The sequence below is a fragment of the Antennarius striatus genome, chromosome 8 (assembly GCF_040054535.1).
Source record: "Antennarius striatus isolate MH-2024 chromosome 8, ASM4005453v1, whole genome shotgun sequence".
NCBI classification, from domain to species: Eukaryota; Metazoa; Chordata; class Actinopteri; order Lophiiformes; family Antennariidae; genus Antennarius; species Antennarius striatus.
In genome coordinates this window covers 298,630-318,119 of record NC_090783.1, presented here as the reverse complement: position 1 = coordinate 318,119, position 19,490 = coordinate 298,630, and the positions used below count along the sequence as shown (strand labels likewise).

The following is a 19,490-nucleotide window of genomic DNA, read 5'->3' as shown; positions in this document are numbered from 1 at the left end:
TGACGTCACTGCAGCCTACGGGTCCCTCAATGGGACAAATTTAAAATGCTTGCGCATTGACTTGTCACTCGTGATTAATTGCGTTAATTTTTATAGCGCGTTAATTTGCAGCGTGATTAATTAATCTAATTAACGCGTTAAAGCGACAGCCCTAATAATATACATATAAATACATACGTAGATATACTTAACTAACTTCTTGATTTGCCCAAATTTCCTGAACCTGGTCTGAACCTGGTGTGAAGTGGATCTGAACCTGGTGTGAAGTGGATCTGAACCTGGTGTGAAGTGGATCTGAACCTGGTGTGAAGTGGATCTGAACCTGGTGTGAAGTGGATCTGAACCTGGTGTGAAGTGGATCTGAACCTGGTGTGAAGTGGATCTGAACCTGGTGTGAAGTGGATCTGAACCTGGTGTGAAGTGGATCTGAACCTGGTGTGAAGTGGATCTGAACCTGGTGTGAAGTGGATCTGAACCTGGTGTGAAGTGGATCTGAACCTGGTGTGAAGTGGATCTGAACCTGGTGTGAAGTGGATCTGAATCTGGTGTGAACCTGGTTTGTTTGGAGTGTTTAATGGGAACCAGTAAGAACAAACGACAGGACTCGTTCCACATGACCAGAACTTTACTGAACATCCCCGCCGGGCCGCCGGGTCTGACGCCCGGCTGGAGGTGACCCTGTTTTCTCATGCATATAAAAACAAGCGTGGGGGAGGGGGGGCAGATCTACAGTCTGCTGGGGGGCAAAAATAAAGTTTTATATACATGTCAACAAAATAAACACCTGTCATCACAGCATGAGGGGCGGAGCCACCAGCTGACCTTTCAGCGCTCACGTTCAACGTCATCACAGGTCCCAGTCCGCCCGGTGGGGGTCACGCCTTTAAAGGGACAGGTTGTGGTCCTCTACAGGGTTGAGACACGTCTCCATGCAGCAGTCCAAGCAGGGCGGGCCGGCGGGGGCGGGGCCCCCCAGGACAGATAATCAGCATCCATAGCACCAGTCACCACTGGAAGCCCGAGAAGAACAGAGGCGTCTGCAGGCGGCCCGGTACCGTCTGGGACAGAACCGGTACCGTCTGGGACAGAACCGGTACCGTCTGGGACAGAACCGGTACCGTCTGGGACAGAACCGGTACCGTCTGGGACAGAACCGGTACCGTCTGGGACAGAACCGGTTCCGTCTGGGATGGACCGGGTCAGGCCCTGGGAGGCGGAGCTCTGACGAGGCTGACATCTGGGAAACGAGGGGTTTAAAGACACGCAGATTTCGCTCCAGCTTGAAAATCCACAGAAAAACAACCCTAAGACTCCTCCCTCTTAAAGATAGCCCCGCCCCCTGAGAGGTCGATCGTCACGGCCGGTCGGTGGTTTTGATCTGACCCGTGACAGGAAGTCAAACCTCCAGACGTCAAGAAGCAGGTCAGAACTTTACAAAGTCATCAAATGAGAATCTGATGAGTCATTAACATGAGAATCTGATGAGTCATTAACATGAGAATCTGATGAGTCATTAACATGAGAATCTGATGAGTCATTAACATGAGAATCTGATGAGTCATTAACATGAGAATCTGATGAGTCATTAACATGAGAATCTGATGAGTCATTAACATGAGAATCTGATGAGTCATTAACATGAGAATCTGATGAGTCATTAACATGAGAATCTGATGAGTCATTAACATGAGAATCTGATGAGTCATTAACATGAGAATCCCCATCATGATGAGATTAGTCGACGGGTCAAACTGAAAACACTGATTCTCATCACGGAGAGAATTCTCCTCATCGTGATGAGAATCATTACGTAATTTCTCATAACGAGAACGTGATTTCTCATCTCGGGTCATGATGAGAATGATTAGACTTTGTCGTTGTGATCAGAAATATCATCATGTGACTTTCTCATTGTGATGAGACCCCACATGACCATCAGGTCAGGACCTGGTTGGTTCTCATCATTTCATCTTTAATTTCATGAAATTCTCATTTCACTCTTGAAACCTGATCTTCATTCTCGGTGTTTTTAAACCCCGCCCCCCAGCTTCAGCGATGCGTCTTTGTATTATCTAGTGGGTGTGGCCTTCTCCCTGGCATTGCCCCTCCCCTTCGCCGCCGCCGTAGGTTTCAGCCTGATCCTGGTGGGCGGGGCTGCGGCGGACTGGGCGGTGGCTTCCTGTGAAGCGCTGCGCCTCATGGTGGTTGTAGTCCGGGGAGGGAGCACGGGGACGGTGGGGGCCCGAACCGAGAGGGGCTGCCTGGACGGACACGCCCTCTGAGGGGAGGGGCTCTCAGTCCTGCCATGGGCGGAGCTAAGGCTGCGTCGGGTTCCAAACAGGATTCGTAGGGGCATTCTGGGGCTGCCGGAGGGGGCGGGGACAGCAGGGGGGCGGGGGCAAGAGGAGGACGACCTTGAGGGGACGGCTTTGGGTCTCCGCTGGGGGAGGAGTCCCAGACAACGAGAGTCCCTGAAAGGAGAGGAAAGGGTTAGAAACAGGGGGGGGGCAGAGGATGGGGGGGTCGGGGGGTAGAGGATGGGGGGTTGGGGGGTAAAGGATGGGGGGTTGGGGGGTAGAGGATGGGGGGGTCGGAGGGTAGAGGATGGGGGGGTCGGAGGGTAGAATATAGGGGGGGTCAGGGGGTAGAGGATGGGGGGTCGGGGGTAGAGGATGGGGGGGTCGGGGGGTAGAGGATGGGGGGTTGGGGGGTAGAGGATGGGGGGGTCGGGGGGTAGAGGATGGGGGGTTGGGGGGTAGAGGATGGGGGGGTCGGAGGGTAGAGGATGGGGGGGTCGGAGGGTAGAATATAGGGGGGGTCAGGGGGTAGAGGATGGGGGGTCGGGGGTAGAGGATGGGGGGGTTGCGGGGTTAGAGGATGGGGGGGTCGGGGGGTAGAGGATGGGGGGGGTCGGGGGGTAGAGGATGGGGGGGGTCGGGGGGTAGAGGATGGGGGGGTCGAGGGTAGAGGATGGGGGGTTGGGGGGTAGAGGATGGGGGGGTCGGGGGGTAGAGGATGGGGGGTCGGGGGGTAGAGGATGGGGGGTCGAGGGTAGAGGATGGGGGGTCGGGGGTTAAAGGACGTACCCGTTGACGACGGATGAAGCTGCTCTCTTGGGGGCCGGCACCAGGACGTGGGGCGGGGGCCTCCTGATGGGGGTGACAGGCCTGGGGAGGCGGCTCCTGGGCCCCCGGGGGCCCTCCTCCTCGGTGGGCTTGAGGCGGGGGCTCCTCCTGGACTCGTCCAGGGTGGGCGTGTCGTCCTCGGAGCCGGCGGTGGACAGCGTCTCGGACGCCCGGCGGCGCTCCTCATCCCCGGAGGAGAGGGAGGAGGAGGTCCCCGACAGGCCCCGCCTCCTCCAGCGCCCCTGCTGCCTCTGGACCAGGAGGCGGGCCAGGTCCAGCCCCCGGCCCCCCCGCTGGAGCCGTGCCCGCGCCGACAGCGACCCAGACCGCTCCGAGCCCGAGTCCTCCTCAGAGACCAGCACCGGGATCCGGCTGCGGGTCCTGGCCCTGGGGGGTGGGGCCGGTTCTGGAATTCTGGTTGAGGTCTGGTCCACATCAGAGTCCTGGACCGGCACCACGGCCTCTGGGACCAGTACCAGAGGCTGCACCGCTGCTGTGGGAGGGGCATCTTCAGCGATGGGTTGCCCCTCAACTGGCGCTGCTTCTTCAGGGCACGCCCCTCCCTCTGTGGCCCCGCCCTGCTCCTCTGTGGGGGCGTGGCCGTTGGACGACATGACGTTCAGGTGGGATGTCTCTGCGATGTGGACGAAGGTGCGTTCCACTTTGGTGAAGGGCGGCGACGCCGGCGCCATGGGCGTGGCCGGGCGCAGGTGGGCGTGGCCAGGCGACAGACGTCCAGTCTCGGGGGGGTCAGGCGGAGCCGCCTCCGCGACTGGGAGGCGGTCCTGACGCGACAGGACGGCACAGGGCGTGGCCAGCTCCGCCTCCAGGGCGGGGTCTCCGCCTGAGGGCGACTTGCGGGCGTCGCCGGGCGAGAACAGCACCAGGGTCTTGGACGCGTCCTCCAGGTCGGGGTCGGCATCGCCAGCGGAGGCGGGCCCCCGCGGCGCCCGCTGGTCCTCCGCCATCAGCGTGGATGGTGCGGCGTCCTGGCTGCGCTCGCTGTTGGAATCGCTCTTCGTCACGTCGTCGTCTTTGGGCCCGGGGCATTCTGGGACGTCGTTGTCGGGCGTGGCGAAGCCGCGGCGCTGGGGCAGCGTGCCCGTTAGCATGACAGTCAGGAAGTCGGCTCTCTTGGGCTGCAGCTGCGGCAGGAAGTGGAAGCGCTCCTTCTCGTCGCTCAGGCCCTTGGTCCGGTAATCGGGGGACGTCGGGGACGGGGTTCCCTCCCCCAGGGGCGCCGGGACCTGGAAGCAACGCAACGACACCTTTACCAGCAGGGACAAACACAACGCGCAACTTCCTGTCCACCAACGCAGCAAAACATGTTAGCATGCTAACGTTTAGCTAGCATTTAGAAAGATGCTGAACCAAGCTAGCATTGAGCAATTCTGTCTAACATACAACACAGAGCTGGTTAGCATAACATGCTAACAGAGCAGTTTGGGGTAACACTGAGATAACATGCTACTTTTTATTAATGTAGCCTATCATGCTAGCATCTAGCATGCTAACATATGCTGCTAATGTTAAAGCAAGCTAGGTTGGAATGCTAACATGTATTAGACTGCTGTAACACGCTAACAGTGAGAAGTTGAGTTTATGAACAGTCGTTCATAAAAAATGTTATTCTTCCATTAAATATCATTTATTCAAGCAGATCTAAACGCTCTGAGCTAACATCAGGCATTAGCAACAGCTAGCGTTAGCAGCTGAGTGCTAACAACAGAAGAAAGACAGCAGGACGTGGCGTTAGCCCCCAAAACCGTTTAATGTCATTTTGGTTTCACACAAGCTTTTCAGGATTGTCTGGATTTTTACACACATTGATAGAAAAGGCACAAAAAATGCATCGCAGGTTTCTCTTTAGATATCAGGTGTTCAAGTGTGTCCGTCGGTTAGCATACAGCTGTACATGTCAAACCGCCTCTGCTCATGCTATTAGCCGCTAGCCTAATGAGTTTCTATCTATGTACAGTCAGGGTTCGATTTACAAAAACGTTTAAAATTCATGCTTAACGTGTGAATTCTACGAGCAGGTCTGTACAGAATGGAACACCCCCCGGCCGACGCCCCTCCCCTCCCCTCCAAACCAATCGCTGCTCTTATTGCAAAACTTCAAAGGAACATTCAGACGTGTTTCTGTGTTGCCCTCACGATCAGATGCTAACTAGCGTAACACCAAGAAGAAACAGACGATGAAGATGGATGTAGGAACAGAACCGACGCTTCACGTCTGTGAGCCCTTAAAGGTACATGAGCTTAGCTTAGCGCAGGCCACAAGCATGCTCAAGATACTAGCCTAGCTAAATTAAAGCTAATACAGGTCCAGCTTCAACAATTCCAATTTACATATAATCCTATTTATGAAAATGTGGAAATAGAAATGAAATCCAGCAGCATCACCATCCGAGCTAACGCTAAAAATATTAGCTCAACAAAATTAAAACAAAATAGTTTCCCAACAGGTTGATTGAAATGTGTCAGTAAACAGAGATTATTGTTGTAATTCTAGCTTTTCTGCAAATAAATGCATTGAGCCTAGCTTAGCAGAACCTAGCATTATACTAAAAAAAGGTGCATTGCTTCACTGAAATGTGGATTATTTTAACATAACTTTATTAGCATCAAAGCTAATGGAAGCAGCAAATGAACACAGAATCTCAAGCTGTTGAATTCACAATGGGGCTGTCGGTTTGACGACTGTGCTAACTGTGAATGCACCGCTAATTAGCATGTTAGCTAGCAGTTTCCTGTTTTTCAGTTTGTGATTTTTTGGGTAAATGTTTTTGACGTCGTTTTTACCTCTGGAGAAACGGTGACCTTCATGACTAGCGAACGTCAGTAGCATTAGCAGTTAGCATATTAGTGGTTACCATGGTGATGTCAGAATCCTCAAACGGATCAGACCAATAAGGTTCTCCTACGACGGAGTCTTCCAATCAGATTCATCGTTTGTAAGAATTAAACATTAGACTTCAAGGAAGGAAATCAGGTGTGTTTACAGACACAGGTGTGTTTACAGACACAGGTGTGTGTTTACAGACACAGGTGTGTTTACAGACACAGGTGTGTGTTTACAGACACAGGTGTGTTTACAGACACAGGTGTGTTTACAGACACAGGTGTGTTTACAGACACAGGTGTGTGTTCTTGAGACACAGGTGTGTTTACAGACACAGGTGTGTTTACAGACACAGGTGTGTGTTCTTGAGACACAGGTGTGTTTACAGACACAGATGTGTGTTTGGAGACACAGGTGTGTTTAGAGACACAAGTTTGTTTGGAGACACAGGTGTGTGTTTAGAGAAGGGTGTGTGCTTTGAGACACAGGTGTGTTTACAGACACAGATGTGTGTTTAGTCACAGGTGTGTGTTTACAGACACAGGTGTGTGTTTGGAGACACTGGTGTGTTTAGAGACACAGGTGCGTGTGGAGACACAGGTGATGCGGTGATCGTATCTTGTAGAAAACAAAGTTAGAAGCTTCATACATTCTGTTAGCGGTGTTAGCATAATGCTAAGTGGGATATCAAGGATGTTCTTAACATGACGTAAGATTACACACAGGACTGAGGCTAGGCTAACGCTAATACGTCAAACGTAATAAAAAATGTGGTGCATATTTCGCTAACGTAGCCCTTTAACACATTAAAGTGACTGAGTGGACAAAATGAGCGTCCTAGCCGAGCTAGCTAAACGGAGATGAAGTAGGTACTGTAGCTTCTTTGCTAAAAGCATTAGCATAAACAGCTACGTGACCATGAATGACCAATGGGAGCTCTTTGCAGACGCCACTCTCTAACAAATGTGCTGTCACATGTGGGATGCTCATGCTAATGCTTAGCTTTTATCCCAAATTTAAAACCTATTATTCCCAGCCTTTTCAAGCTGCTGTAGGCGCTGAGCTAACATGCTAACAGGTTTAGCTTGCAGTTTGAAGCCTGAAACACTTCCTGTTCCTCCTGCTGGTGGTTTTGTTGACCATTGTTTCTTCTTCTACAGAAGTTCTTAAACTACCAACGCTCCAGCATCCGATCAGAAATCCAGCATCCGATCAGAGATCCAGCATCCGATCAGAAATCCAGCATCCGATCAGAGATCCAGCACCCGATCAGAGATCCAGCATCCGATCAGAGATGCAGCACCCGATCAGATTAGCTTTGCTAACTTCCTGGCTCATTGTTTAGCATGAGGAACTTGTTGCCCTGCAGTTGTTATGGGACCAATGGAGGTTTTAATTTATTTCATCCCACCAACCAACCAACCGACCAACCAACCAACTGCCACCAGACGGATGAACACCAAACAGCCAAAAACATCCTCAAACTTTTCACTTATTGCGTCTGTGTTGGCGTCACACAGCGAGGCCCCGCCCCCAAGCCATCAGTCATAAGGTGCATCAGCAGCTGACTGGATAAATGACTCAACAAGGAAGCAGCAGGGTGAAACATGACCTCTGACATCACCCAGCTTACACAGGATCAGCCTGGTCTCTGGCGGCGATGCGTTCAGGGCCCACGAGGTCATTGAACGCATCGCCACACGTCCCTACACACTGAACGAGTTTGGAACGCTGCCCCCGGTGGTTCCTGGTGGAATAACAAGAGTTTGGACCAAAGCGGTGGAACCAGAAACTGTCTCCACCCACATCCTCAGGGCTCCGCCTCCATCTGAGGACACTGACCAATCACTGAACACATGCTCCCCTATTCGCTGGGACACAAACGCTTTTCTTCAACAGTTTGAAAACAGACTGAAATAAAAATAATTTTCTACATTCAGCAAAAACAATAAAATATTTTTTTGTGTTTTGTGTTAACTAAACTTTTTCCTTCTGTTTTTAAGATGTTTTGTGAAAAACGTGATTAAATAATTTTTGTTACAGATCGTAAAGTTTTGTTTTTGATAAATTAGTAGTTTTTTCTGAGTCTAAATTTAAACATTCTAAAGTTATTTTAGTAGATTTTGCAATGTAATGTTGCCCCCCCCCCCGGTGCCCCGTACCCCCCAACTCCCAAACATCCCCGTACCCCCCGTGACCCCATCATGGACGAATCGTGACAGAAACACGTGACAGAGAAACTTCACACATGTTTAATGATGTTTTGAGGCGTCGTTCCGGTGCTGGACAGGTAGTGGGCGGAGTTTCAGTGGGCGTGTCTCAATGTTTGCTCCTTCCTCTTAGCGAACAGCAAACAGTAACAGTCTGAGGCCCCGCCTCTGTCAGTTTGAGGGAGGGGCTTATTGCAGGAGATTCGTTTTTTTCTTCTTCTGCTCCTCCTCAGAATGGGCGGAGCTAGGTCAGCACAGGTGTGCTGCTGAGGGCCGGTCCTATGGCTTGTTGTGGCCCCCAGGTGCAGAGCCTGAAGCCACCAGGAGGGGGTGCAAGTCCTGATCCTCCAGGAACCAGCAGACAGGAAGCAGCTGTGTGTGTGTGTGTGTGTGTGTGTGTGATCATCCACTGACCACCATGAAAACTCTGTTAGCATCCCGCTAACAGCTAGCTAAATGCTGTTCCATGTGGTCCACATGATTTATGTTCTTGTTGACATGTTTACTGGTGCTGGCCCCGCCCTCTGGGAGCTGTTTGATGACATCACGTGACTTCAGCAGAATGTGGGCGTGTCTTTATTCAAACATTTACAGGTGAAACTCTTCTGTGCTTCCTGCTGTGTGTTGTGGGCGTGGCCCCGGGCCCCTGGGGGCCTCAGCTGCTGTTCTTGTTCATGAGTTTGGCTAACATCTGCTGCAGCTGCGTCCGCGACACGTTGAGCACCGAGTGGCGGCTGCGCGGGCTGCCGGGCGCCGGCACGGCGTGGCGCCGGCGGGCCGAGGCGGCGGTCAGGTGGGCGGGGCTGCTCTCGGCCGAGCGGCTCCTCTGGATGAAGCCGCCGCCCCCCCCGTGGGGGTACTGTTCAGTCTCTAGCGTGGAGGAGGAGAAGACGTAGGAGGCCAGCCTCCTCAGCTGATTGGGCCGCGCCTGGTGCCGGTCCTCATCCAGCTGCAAACAGACCAATCAGAGACAAGCAGGGGGGCGGGGTTAATGAGCTGGAAACGACACGGGAAATATAAATAATGGTCTGCTGCTAACACGCTAACGCGTTATCGCTGACCACATGTCAGACAGGAGAGAGCTGATTGGTTCTCTCACACGTCTACAGCTGATTGGTCACGAGGGGCGGAGCTTAGGGAGAGTCGCTATGGCTATGAGCCCCATGACGACGCTATTTAACCCTCTGAGGTCGTTTTAATGGTCAACTTGAATCTGTAGCCCCGCCTCTTCTCCCCGCACGCTGATGACATCACAGCGTCCAATAGGACGCTTGAAACAGAGATGGACACGCCCACCAACTTATAGTCAGGCAAATAAGGTTCTGACATTCTGTTTGGTTGGAGCCCCGCCCCTGGACGGCTGAGGGGCGGAGCTGAGGGACTCAGAGGGTTAAAGGTCACGCATCACCCTGACGCCTGAGGCTGGACAGTCTGAGCTGAAGGAGGAACGATGCAGGAAGACACACACACACACACACACACACACAGAGACACACACACACGGCGAGGAAACCACACAGGAAGCATGAGAACAGAAGGAAAAGGAACAGGAAGTGAGAGAACAGAGGACAGGACTGGTCCTAGTGCTTACCCCAGAACATCACTTCCTGTCTTCTTCTGTGGTCCTGCCGGCGCCTCGCTCCGCCCTCCTCGACAAAACAGAACGCTTAAAGCGACGGCGCCGTCGGAGGCGGGGCAGAAAAACAACATGGCCGCTCCGTGGTCGCCGCCGGAGGCCCCAAGAAGGAAACGCGGCAAAACAATGAAGCGATACGCCGGCGATGATGTCATAATGTCCCGCCCAGCAGGGGAGGACCAAACCTGACTGACAGGTGAGGATGAGGAACCAAAGGAACCATGAGGAAGGTCAAAGAAAGAGATGAGAGCCATCGGGCCCCCAGAGGCCCCCGCCGGGTCCCCCGGTCAGGATTTGACCTCTGGGGAGTCCGATGAGTGGAACGTGGTGAAGTTCTGAAACACATTTTGTTCTCTTTAAAATTTACATTTTGTTTAGTCAGCAATAAATAAATGAGGCATGTGACTCCCAGGGGCCTCCAGGGGTCGCCACCTGCTTCCTGTCAGGTTTGGTCCTCAACGTTTACTTTGTTTGTTTGTTTGTCAGATTTAAGAATCTGTTGTTTGTTTGTTAAGGTTTTATTTCAAGTGATTTTTATTCATAACAAATCAGATTATAAGGGTTTAGTTTTCTGTCTTATTGATCTGATCGATTTGAAACAATGAAAATTTTATTGATCTGAATAAATTTCATGATCTGAATAAATATATTTATTAACAATAAATTCATGTATTTATAGTTAATAAATTTATTTATCAACAATAAATAAGTTATTGTTAATAAACTTCTTGTTAGTAAATAAATCCATGTTCCCTTTGAAGGTGTGTTCACTGACGGTGGGACAAATGTGTTCCTGTTCAGTCAGACCATCCAGCCATCAGCAGCAGACGCCACGGTGATGACGTCATCATGACATCACCATGACATCATCACTACACCGTAGGGTTAGACAGCCGTCCTTTCAGACTGGATCTGGATCCAGGCCCCGCCCACATGACGCAGAACTAAACAACACGAACGGAACCCTCAGAACCCCAAAACCAGCAGAACCGCTCTGGTTCTAGACCGGTTCCTGTTCTAGACCGGTTCCTGTTCTAGACCGGTTCCTGTTCTAGACCGGTTCCTGTTCTAGTCTCTGGTTGACTGAACGTTTGTGGGTGAACGGTTCCTTTAAGTGTTGCTATGACGACTACTGGTGAACATTAATGTCATACAAACTCCAGCGTCAGACAAACAAGCTAGCAACATGCTAGCTGCATGCTAGTAACACGTAAGCGCTTGTCATTCATGTGGTTTGTTTCCAGTCAGTTCTCGTCCACCATCTTTACCGGGTCACATGACTGCTGCTTCCCTTTCACCCCTTCACAATAAAACACCAGTCTAAACAAAGAGTGCACCACGTTAACTCCGCCCACACAGCTGGCTGCTAAAAACTGAATAAAATCACACCTGCAGCCTCACACTGTTAGCATGACAACCGCTAGGCTAGCTAGGTTAGCTCACATGTTTGAGTTCAAGCAAACAAAGACACCGAAATAAAAGTCGTTATCAGTTGTGGCTAACATGTAGCTTGTTAGCTCAGCACATTGACTGATATCCTGCTACTAAGCTAACCAGCCATTGTTTATCACCACCTAGCGGCTAGCTACATAGCATGTTCCATTTGCTCCATTTTGATGAACAACAACCCTTCAACATTCCATGAATGAGGCTACCAATAGCATCAGAGCTGCTAACAGGTGTTAGCTTGCTCTCTGAGCTCAAGCTAACCAGTTGTCCCTTCAGTCTTGATGCTGAGCTAGCATTCGCTACGTGACTGTGTCTGTATGGTTAGCATCGATAAATGCAGTACTACGACACATGAACGCTACACAGCATGCTAGCAGCTAACACTCACAGAACATGCTAACAGCGCGTGAACTGAGCGTCCACTGGTTTCTACGTCCACCTGCAGGACCGCGTCGCCTCCTGATGATGTCATCCAGGACAACACTTCCTGGTCTGCCCACAGAGAGCCAGTGATTGGTTGGCTGGGTGTCTTACCGGCCTCTGGGGTCCAGTGGGCTCCGACTCTCTCCGGCGGGGGCGTCCGGACGGCAGCGAGTGACAGGGCGACTGGGCGGGGCTTCCGCCGCTTCTCCTCGAGGCCTCCTCCTCTGTTAGCGTTAGCATCCCGCGGCTAGTGTCTCTGGTGTGGGTCTTTGGACGGACCACCAGCTCCCCTCCTGCAGGGAAATAGCATGTTAGCAGCATGTTAGCAGCATGTTAGCAGCCAACTAGCGGGCCCCCTAAAAATGTTCAAATCCTCCAAAATAAAAGCGTGGGACGTCCATCGGACTCTCCAACCTTCAGACGCCACCAGGAGACCCTACAAGGCACCCACCTCCCGCCCGGAGCCGCCTCCTTTCTTCCTGCTCCTCGAGTGGGCGGAGCTCCTCCGGCTCCTCGTCGGTGGTTCCTGACGTGGTTGGCTGGAAGTCGCGTAGCTCCGCCTCCTTGTCGATGATCACCCACTCTTTGCTGTCGAAGTCCTCCTCCTCGGCCAGCGGGACGGAGCGGATGAAGGCGTTGCTGTGCGCCTCCTGGTCGGCGGACGCCGCCGACACCTCCTGGCGGCCGCTGACCTGACGGTCACCACGGCAACCGGGGTCGACGGACAGCATCTGAGCTGGCTGGGACGAGTACACATGACGAGACGGCGAGCCGAGGATGTCCATCCTGGACCTGGAGGAAACAGAGAGACGCGTGAAGGCGTGGCCATGTGAAGCCCCGCCCCTCAAAGCGGTGTCAGACTCACCTCTGCCCGTAGGCGTCGGCCCGCCCCTCGGCGGCAGACAGGCGGTCTGATTCGGGGCTGTTGACTCGCCGGTATCGTAACGACCGACCCTGACCCGTCGGGGAATCCGGGGCCCCGCCTCGCACAGGAGACACAGGACACGCCCCCCGACCTGGCTCCTCCTCCTGAGCCCCCTGAGGACAGACAGGACGTGAGACGAAGGTCAACATCCCCCCAGGTAGAGAACCCTAACCCTAACCCTGCTCCAGCGGTCCAGAACCTTCAGGCTGATCCTCAAGCGGTTGCGGTTGAAGTCCGTGTCCTCCCAGGCGTCCCCCGGGTCCCCGGCCTGGGGGGCCCCCATCTCAGAGCCCGGGGGCCGACTGGAGGGGGCTGGGGGGGCGTTCTCCTGGTCGCTGAGGTGTTCGTCCTGCAGAACGTCGTCGGTGTTCTCCCGCTGAAGATCTCCAGGGATCGGCGTCACGATTGCCCTACGGAACCAGAACCCCCTGTTCAGAACCTCTGATCCAGAACCTCAGATCCAGAACCTCCAGTTCAGAACCTCAGATCCAAAACCTCAGATCCAAAACCTCAGATCCAGAACCTCTGATCCAGAACCTCAGATCCAGAACCCATCCAAAAACACCTAAAGGCTGGCCTGAGGACCGTGCTGTGGACACTGTGAGTGGGGGAGTTGCTGCTCTTACCCCACCATGGCCGCCGTGGGGCGGGTGTTGTGCTGCGGTTGGGTGGAGGCGCTGGTTGACAGCGTGACATCACTTCCTGCCTTCTCCCAGTCGAACGGCTCGTTCTCGGTGATGATTCGCTCCTTCATGCTGTTCTCAAACACCGACATCAGCAGCTGAACACAACAGGAAGTGGAACCCGTGAGCCGTGGCTAAGGTCGCGCCGCTAGCGCGGGGGCGGGGCCACTGTCGGGGGTTTACCTGGTAGTCAGGTTTGGTGTAGTAGTCCAGGGCCAGGACGTGGTCCAGGAAGACGTTGAACTCTGAAGGCATGTGTTTGAGCAGCATCCGGTGGTCGTAGCGCTCCTTGATCTGCCCCACTTGTTCCTGGAGGGGCAGATCCGTCAGTTACCGGGTTAATCCTACCCTTAACGCTAACCCCAACCCCAACCCTAACCCTAACACGAACCCTAACCTCTAACCCCTAACACGAACCCTAACCTCTAACCCCTAACACGAACCCTAACCTCTAACCCCTTACCTCTAACCCCTAACACGAACCCTAACCTCTAACCCCTAAAACGAACCCTAACCTCTAACCCCTAAAACGAACCCTAACCTCTAACCCCTAACCTCTAACCCCTAACACGAACCCTAACCTCTAACCCCTAACACGAACCCTAACCTCTAACCCCTAACACGAACCCTAACCTCTAACCCCTAACCTCTAACCCCTAACACGAACCCTAACCTCTAACCCCTAACACGAACCCTAACCTCTAACCCCTAACCTCTAACCCCTAAAACGAACCCTAACCTCTAACCCCTAAAACGAACCCTAACCTCTAACCCCTAAAACGAACCCTAACCTCTAACCCCTAACACGAACCCTAACCTCTAACCCCTAACCTCTAACCCCTAAAACGAACCCTAACCTCTAACCCCTAAAACGAACCCTAACCTCTAACCCCTAAAACGAACCCTAACCTCTAACCCCTAAAACGAACCCTAACCTCTAACCCCTAACACGAACCCTAACCCCAACACTTGCCCCAACCCTTCGGGTTTGGTTGATTGGTTGGTTGTTTGGTCGGTTGGTTGGTCGGTTGGTTGGTTTGTTGGAGGGACTTTGATTTGGCGATTCCTACTGCACAAATTTGATTGCTGCTTGGCAGCGGGGGCGGAGCCATGTCGGCCATCTTTGTTTACCTTCAGGGTTTCAGCAGCTACAGGAAACGTATTTACATATTTACCTTGTCTTTGATCTTTCGCCATGGCAACTGACCAACGGCGAACTCCACCAGCATGTAAAACAAAGACCACAGGTCGTCATGGCGACCCATTTCCTGGGGACACAACAATCAGACATTGTCATATAGGACTGGCACATGGCTGCTAGCTTTAGCTACTAGCCTCGACTGTTAGCTTCAACTGCTAGCCTCAGCTGCTGCACTGACCTTGTTCTTGTGGGCGTTGACTGAGGCGTACCGGACCGTCCCTCTGAACCCCGCCACGGTTCGCGGCTGAACGCAGGAAGAGGTCAGAAGAAGGGGTTAAAGGTCAGAATTAAAGAGCAGAAGCACAACGAAACAAGTGGAGGCAGAACATCTGTTGTCGTCTCACGCCTGTTTAGGTTCTAGTACGTTAGCTTGCTAGCAATGTTAGCTTTGGTTTTGAGGAGGTGTGGGCAGCAGTTGATACTAGCAACGGACAAAGACCTTACTTGTTAGCTTCCAGCAACTGGCTATACTATTAGCCACTGGCAATGACGCCAGATAATAGATGTTGGCTAAGATTTAGTTACTAGCCAGTGGCTAAGATGTTAGCTCTTAGCCATGGGCTAGCACCAACTAAACCAGCAACAACAGCTTTTGTTGGTTAGTTGTTCAATCAGCTGCATCACACCTCATGGCTAAGCTGTTAACTACTACCAACTGCTTGCTATCTGTTAGCTCCCACATGCAGGCAAGTCATTAGCTACTAGCCATTGACTCAGCTGTTAGCTGATAGTTAGCTACTGGCCAGTTAGATGGAGAGATAGTAGATCATAAGCAATGGGTAAGATGCTATGTAACATTTTAGCTGCTAGCTGCTCACTAAGATGTTAGCTGGTAGCTAGTAGCCTGTATCAGTGTGAGATCTGTTGTACTGTTTTGTGCCAGTAAGATGTGTTAATAAAGTTTTATCAACACGGCGTGTGTTTGATCTGCCAATCTCTATACCAGATAATCTATAGGTCAGGGGTCGGCTGGTGATGCTGTCGCTATAGAAACCACTCCCATCCCCGGGTAACCATGGAGATGATGGAGGAGGCATGAACGTCAAAATCATAAGTCCAAAGGAACTGGAAGAAAAACAAAAACAAACAAAAACAACAACAGAAACCATGAAGAAAAAATGAGTGTAAACAATGCAAAACAACAATAAACAAACAACAAACAAACAAACAAACACTGGGTTTGGAGAACAAAACACTGAACATGACTTTAATGAAGTGGATCTGTGGGCGTGTCCCTCCACTGCGTTCACGCCCACCTGGGTGGAACCGCTGACACAGGTGAGTCAACGAGTTCTTCTGTCAGGTACCTGATAGCCCACCCGAGTAACAGTTAGCATGAGCTAAAGTTGTTAGCTCAGTCGCTAACAACCAGGCTGATCAGTAAGAAATCAATACGATCACCAATAGTCCTCGTCTGCTAGCTCCGCCTACCGGGTAAGCTATGCTAGACTAGTTGCTAAGCCAAACCTGAGACCAGAAGTACTAAACCTGAGACCAGAACTAAACCTGAGACCAGAACTAAACCTGAGACCAGAGCAAAACCTGAGACCAGAACTAAACCTGAGACCAGAACCAGGGAGGAGAAAAAAACAAAAATGAGAAAGAAGCGGTGAAAACAAACGACCTGATGTTGCCTGAAGGACGATCGTCCCGTGACGCCGGCGGCGTCTGTCAGCGTGAATGTTGTCGATAAAGTTTCTTACCGGCCGGACCTCTCCGGTGGTGTTGGTGTACTGCCGGGCCAGACCAAAGTCTAGCATGTAGCACTTCCTGTAGGTGGAAGGAAGACGCCCCATCGCAAAGTTCGACTGTCAGAACAAGACAACACAGAAGCTAGTGAGTTAGCGAATGCTAATGAGTTAGCTAAAGCCAATAAGGTAGCTAATACTAATGAGTTAGCGAACACTAATGAGTTAGCTAACCTAACACCAGCAACGACCAGCATGAAAGGCCAGCATTCGTAGCTGAAACAGTGAATGCTAAACGCTAACAAGGTGAATATAAGGAAAGGCTATGAAGCCAGCCTGCTGAGGACCGCTAATGCTAGCATGTTGCTATCTGGGGCTGGTGTGGGTGTGGGTGGAGCTGTGTCGTGGGGGGGTACCGGCTTGATGTCGCGGTGCAGGAAGCCCACGGAGTGGATGGCCTCGATGGACTCCAGGATCTGCTTCCCCAGGCGCAGCGTGGTGCTCATGGTGAAGGTGCCCCGCGGCTGGCTCCGCCTCAGGTCGGCCAGGTTACGCCCCTGCAGCCACACCCATCAGCCAATCACATGCCAGGACACACCCGTCAACCGATCACATGCCACGCACACACAGAGCTGCCGGCTGAGTGCTCTAAAGCTGAAGGAGCCGACACTGACCAACTGCATGTCAACAACTACAACTCCCATGATGCTTTGCTCCTTCAAAATTAAAGCACGGACTCACCTGAAGCTGCATCACCACATAGTTGAATTTATCGTTCCTCCCACAGCCGATAAATTTACACACGTGGTTTTTACCTGGAAGGAAGAGGAGATCGATTAGACGGATCAGGACCGATCAGACGACCGATCAGACAATCCATCAGTCGATCGATCAGACGATTGATCAGTCGATCAATCAGTCGATGGAGGCTCACCTTGCAGCTTCTTCAGCACCGCCACCTCCATCTTCAGCACCTGTTTGGGCTGCTGGGCCGACTCCACCTTCAGCGCCACGTTCTCCCGCGTCAGCAGGTCCAGGGCCTCGTAGATCTCCCCGAACCCGCCGCCGCCGATCTTCTTCAGCTGGAACACCAGGACACGTGTCAGCGTCAGGGCAGCTTCTGATTGGTTGGTCAGATGTGAGATTCCTCCTCCTCTTCCTCTCTGTCATTGTTTTTTCTCAGTTTTTGCAGATACTGCACTTTTTCTTTGTATGGGTTCTTCTGAAAACCAAAGGTATTGGTCCACAGGAGTGTGTGTGTGTGTGTGTGTGTGTGTGTGTGTGTGTGTGTGTGTGTGTGTGTGTGTGTGTATCATGGTTCGGTGAACTGAAGGCCTGTGGGCTCCACGCTGCAACGTGATTGGCTCAGACAGGAGCTGCGTTACATAACTTCTATTTCTGGATCAAAAGAAGCTGGAGGCGGTGGGGCGGGGCAGTGGGAGGACCTGTGTTATGTATTGATTATATACTGTATATTAATGATATATATATATTATATAAGAAGAAACAAACGTGTAAATCTGGACGTAGAGACGACCTGGTCCTCAAACACCTCAGGAATCCTTGATGTCCTTGAATGCAGCACCAGATTTAACTCCATCACACGTTTAACATATAATTATAATTCTTTAATTAGCTTTAGCTTAGCTTTAAGTGCTAGGTTAACTTTGGGTAAATATATATAGACACAGATATATGTGTAAATATTAACATATATATATGTGTGTATTTATAAACAGTAGGTTAAGGTCTACCTGTACATACAGCATAAGATACAGCACGACCTGCCTTCCTGTCTGCCCGTCTCCGTGTGTCTCTGTGCTCGGCGTTGGGGGCGGGGCTTACTCACCACCTTCCAGCGGTCCTTGACCATGCAGTTGGGCGGCAGGATGTCGGCCTGCTCGGACGTCCCGTTCATGTTGGCGTTGTCCTGGAGACCGGGCACTAGGCACTGCATCTGCCAGCCGGACAGGACCCGAGCAGCTCCCAACTTGAAAGAGCCATTTATCTGTGGGGGGGACACAGTCAGTCAGGACAGCACCACCTGAAGCTGGGGGGGCCCAGGCTCACCACAGCCCTGCGATGGGACCTGGTCCTGGGGGGCCCATGTGCAGGGACAGAGCAGTAGAACAACAGGCATCAGAGATGGGGCCATTAGAAGCCATTCGTCAGCTGGATCAGGCTACAGGCCGGGGGAGGGGGGCATCAGTGGGGGGGGGCATGATGGTATTTGCAGTAACTGGAGCAAATATCATGAATGCAGAGGAAGCAGCCTGACTCTCATCATCATCCTCACCTGAAGACTAGTCTGACACCTGAAGACTAGTCTACTAACACCTGAAGACTAGTCTGACACCTGAAGACTAGTCTACTAACACCTGAAGACTAGTCTGACACCTGAAGACTAGTCTACCAAGACCTCAAGACTAGTCTACCAACAGCTGAAGACTAGTCTACTAGCACCTGAAGACTAGTCTACCAACACCTGAAGACTAGTCTACCAACACCTGAAGACTAGTACCACCTGAAGACTAGTCTACCAAGACCTCAAGACTAGTCTACCAACACCTGAAGACTAATCTAACACCCGAAGACTAGTCTACCAACACCTGAAGACTAGTCTACTAATACACCTGAAGAAGACTAGCCTGACCCCAACCCTTTACGTGTGACCTCTGCGCTGTAGTGTTTAGCGAGGTACCGTTGAACCCGAGTCGACTGGTTGACAGCATCAACCAGAACCAGACACTTGCTAACCAAGGCTATGCTAACTTCTTAGCTTTCAGCACTTGTAATAGACAGTTTACGACCTTTTTCCAGTTAAAAGTGTTAGCATACACGCAGCTAATGCACAACTGCTAGTCCAGGTGGTGAGCAGCATCTAAGCTATGCGGACATAACCAGTTGTCCTCCATCTTGATTAGCGCAGTGCTAACGCTTTAGCTTCACTGTCAAACGTCTGTGGACTCAGAAACTCAGCCTGAGGTCCACAGACGTGACGACACGACGTCTCAACGTTCGTTTGACATGTCTGACCCACCTGACTTCTGCTCCGATGTTTCTGATTAGTATAACTTAGCTTAGCATCAAGGCAAAATACAATGCTAGACCATCCATGTCCAGAACAAACCTCTAAAAATGATTGTTAGCTTGACGCTGTTTAGCACAGTCAGCGCCAGGAAGCAGTGGGGCCCTGGCAGGAAGTAGCCGGTCGAGAACCGCCGCTGGAACCCAATTGGCGTGTTTTAGTTTCTGCAGTAAAGCTGTCGTTGTTGTTGTTGTTGTTGAGCGTCGTCAATGACAAC

The 19,490-nt window shown here is 51.8% G+C and overlaps 1 protein-coding gene across 3 annotated transcripts; it reads right to left on the bottom strand.

Moving 5' to 3' along the window:
- Nucleotides 1-504: 504 nt before the first annotated feature.
- On the bottom strand, nt 505-18,190 carry ttbk1a (tau tubulin kinase 1a). 3 transcript variants are annotated; one of them, XM_068321153.1, is made up of 15 exons: nt 18,035-18,190; nt 17,120-17,267; nt 16,927-17,000; nt 16,602-16,742; nt 16,201-16,305; nt 14,676-14,741; nt 14,472-14,564; nt 13,480-13,605; nt 13,240-13,394; nt 12,813-13,023; nt 12,554-12,726; nt 12,140-12,480; nt 11,800-11,981; nt 3,087-4,372; nt 505-2,471 (listed from the first exon to the last, which is right to left on the bottom strand). In XM_068321153.1, the coding sequence occupies exons 1-15, from the start codon at nt 18,140-18,142 to the stop codon at nt 2,069-2,071; spliced, it is 3,612 nt and encodes a 1,203-aa protein (XP_068177254.1). In that variant the 5' UTR covers nt 18,143-18,190; the 3' UTR covers nt 505-2,068. The 3 variants fall into 3 exon arrangements, with proteins under 3 accessions (XP_068177254.1, XP_068177252.1, XP_068177253.1); XM_068321151.1 differs by lacking the exons at nt 16,201-16,305; nt 16,602-16,742; nt 16,927-17,000; nt 17,120-17,267; nt 18,035-18,190 and adding an exon at nt 15,441-15,507 and having other exon boundaries at nt 507-2,471; XM_068321152.1 differs by lacking the exons at nt 16,201-16,305; nt 16,602-16,742; nt 16,927-17,000; nt 17,120-17,267; nt 18,035-18,190 and adding an exon at nt 15,441-15,507 and having other exon boundaries at nt 507-2,471; nt 12,554-12,717.
- Nucleotides 18,191-19,490: the final 1,300 nt, after the last annotated feature.

Bases quoted from the DNA above. Each gene is read 5' to 3' on its own strand.
- ttbk1a (XM_068321153.1), bottom strand. From the start codon at position 18,142: ATGCAGTGCCTAGTGCCCGGTCTCCAGGACAACGCCAACATGAACGGG. The intron at 14,565-14,675 runs GTCAGTGCAGCA...TTGTGTCCCCAG, and splicing joins TCAACGCCCACAAGAACAAG to GAAATGGGTCGCCATGACGA. The intron at 4,373-11,799 runs GTAAGACACCCA...CGTTGCTTCCAG, and splicing joins CCACTGGACCCCAGAGGCCG to GTCCCGGCGCCCCTGGGGGA.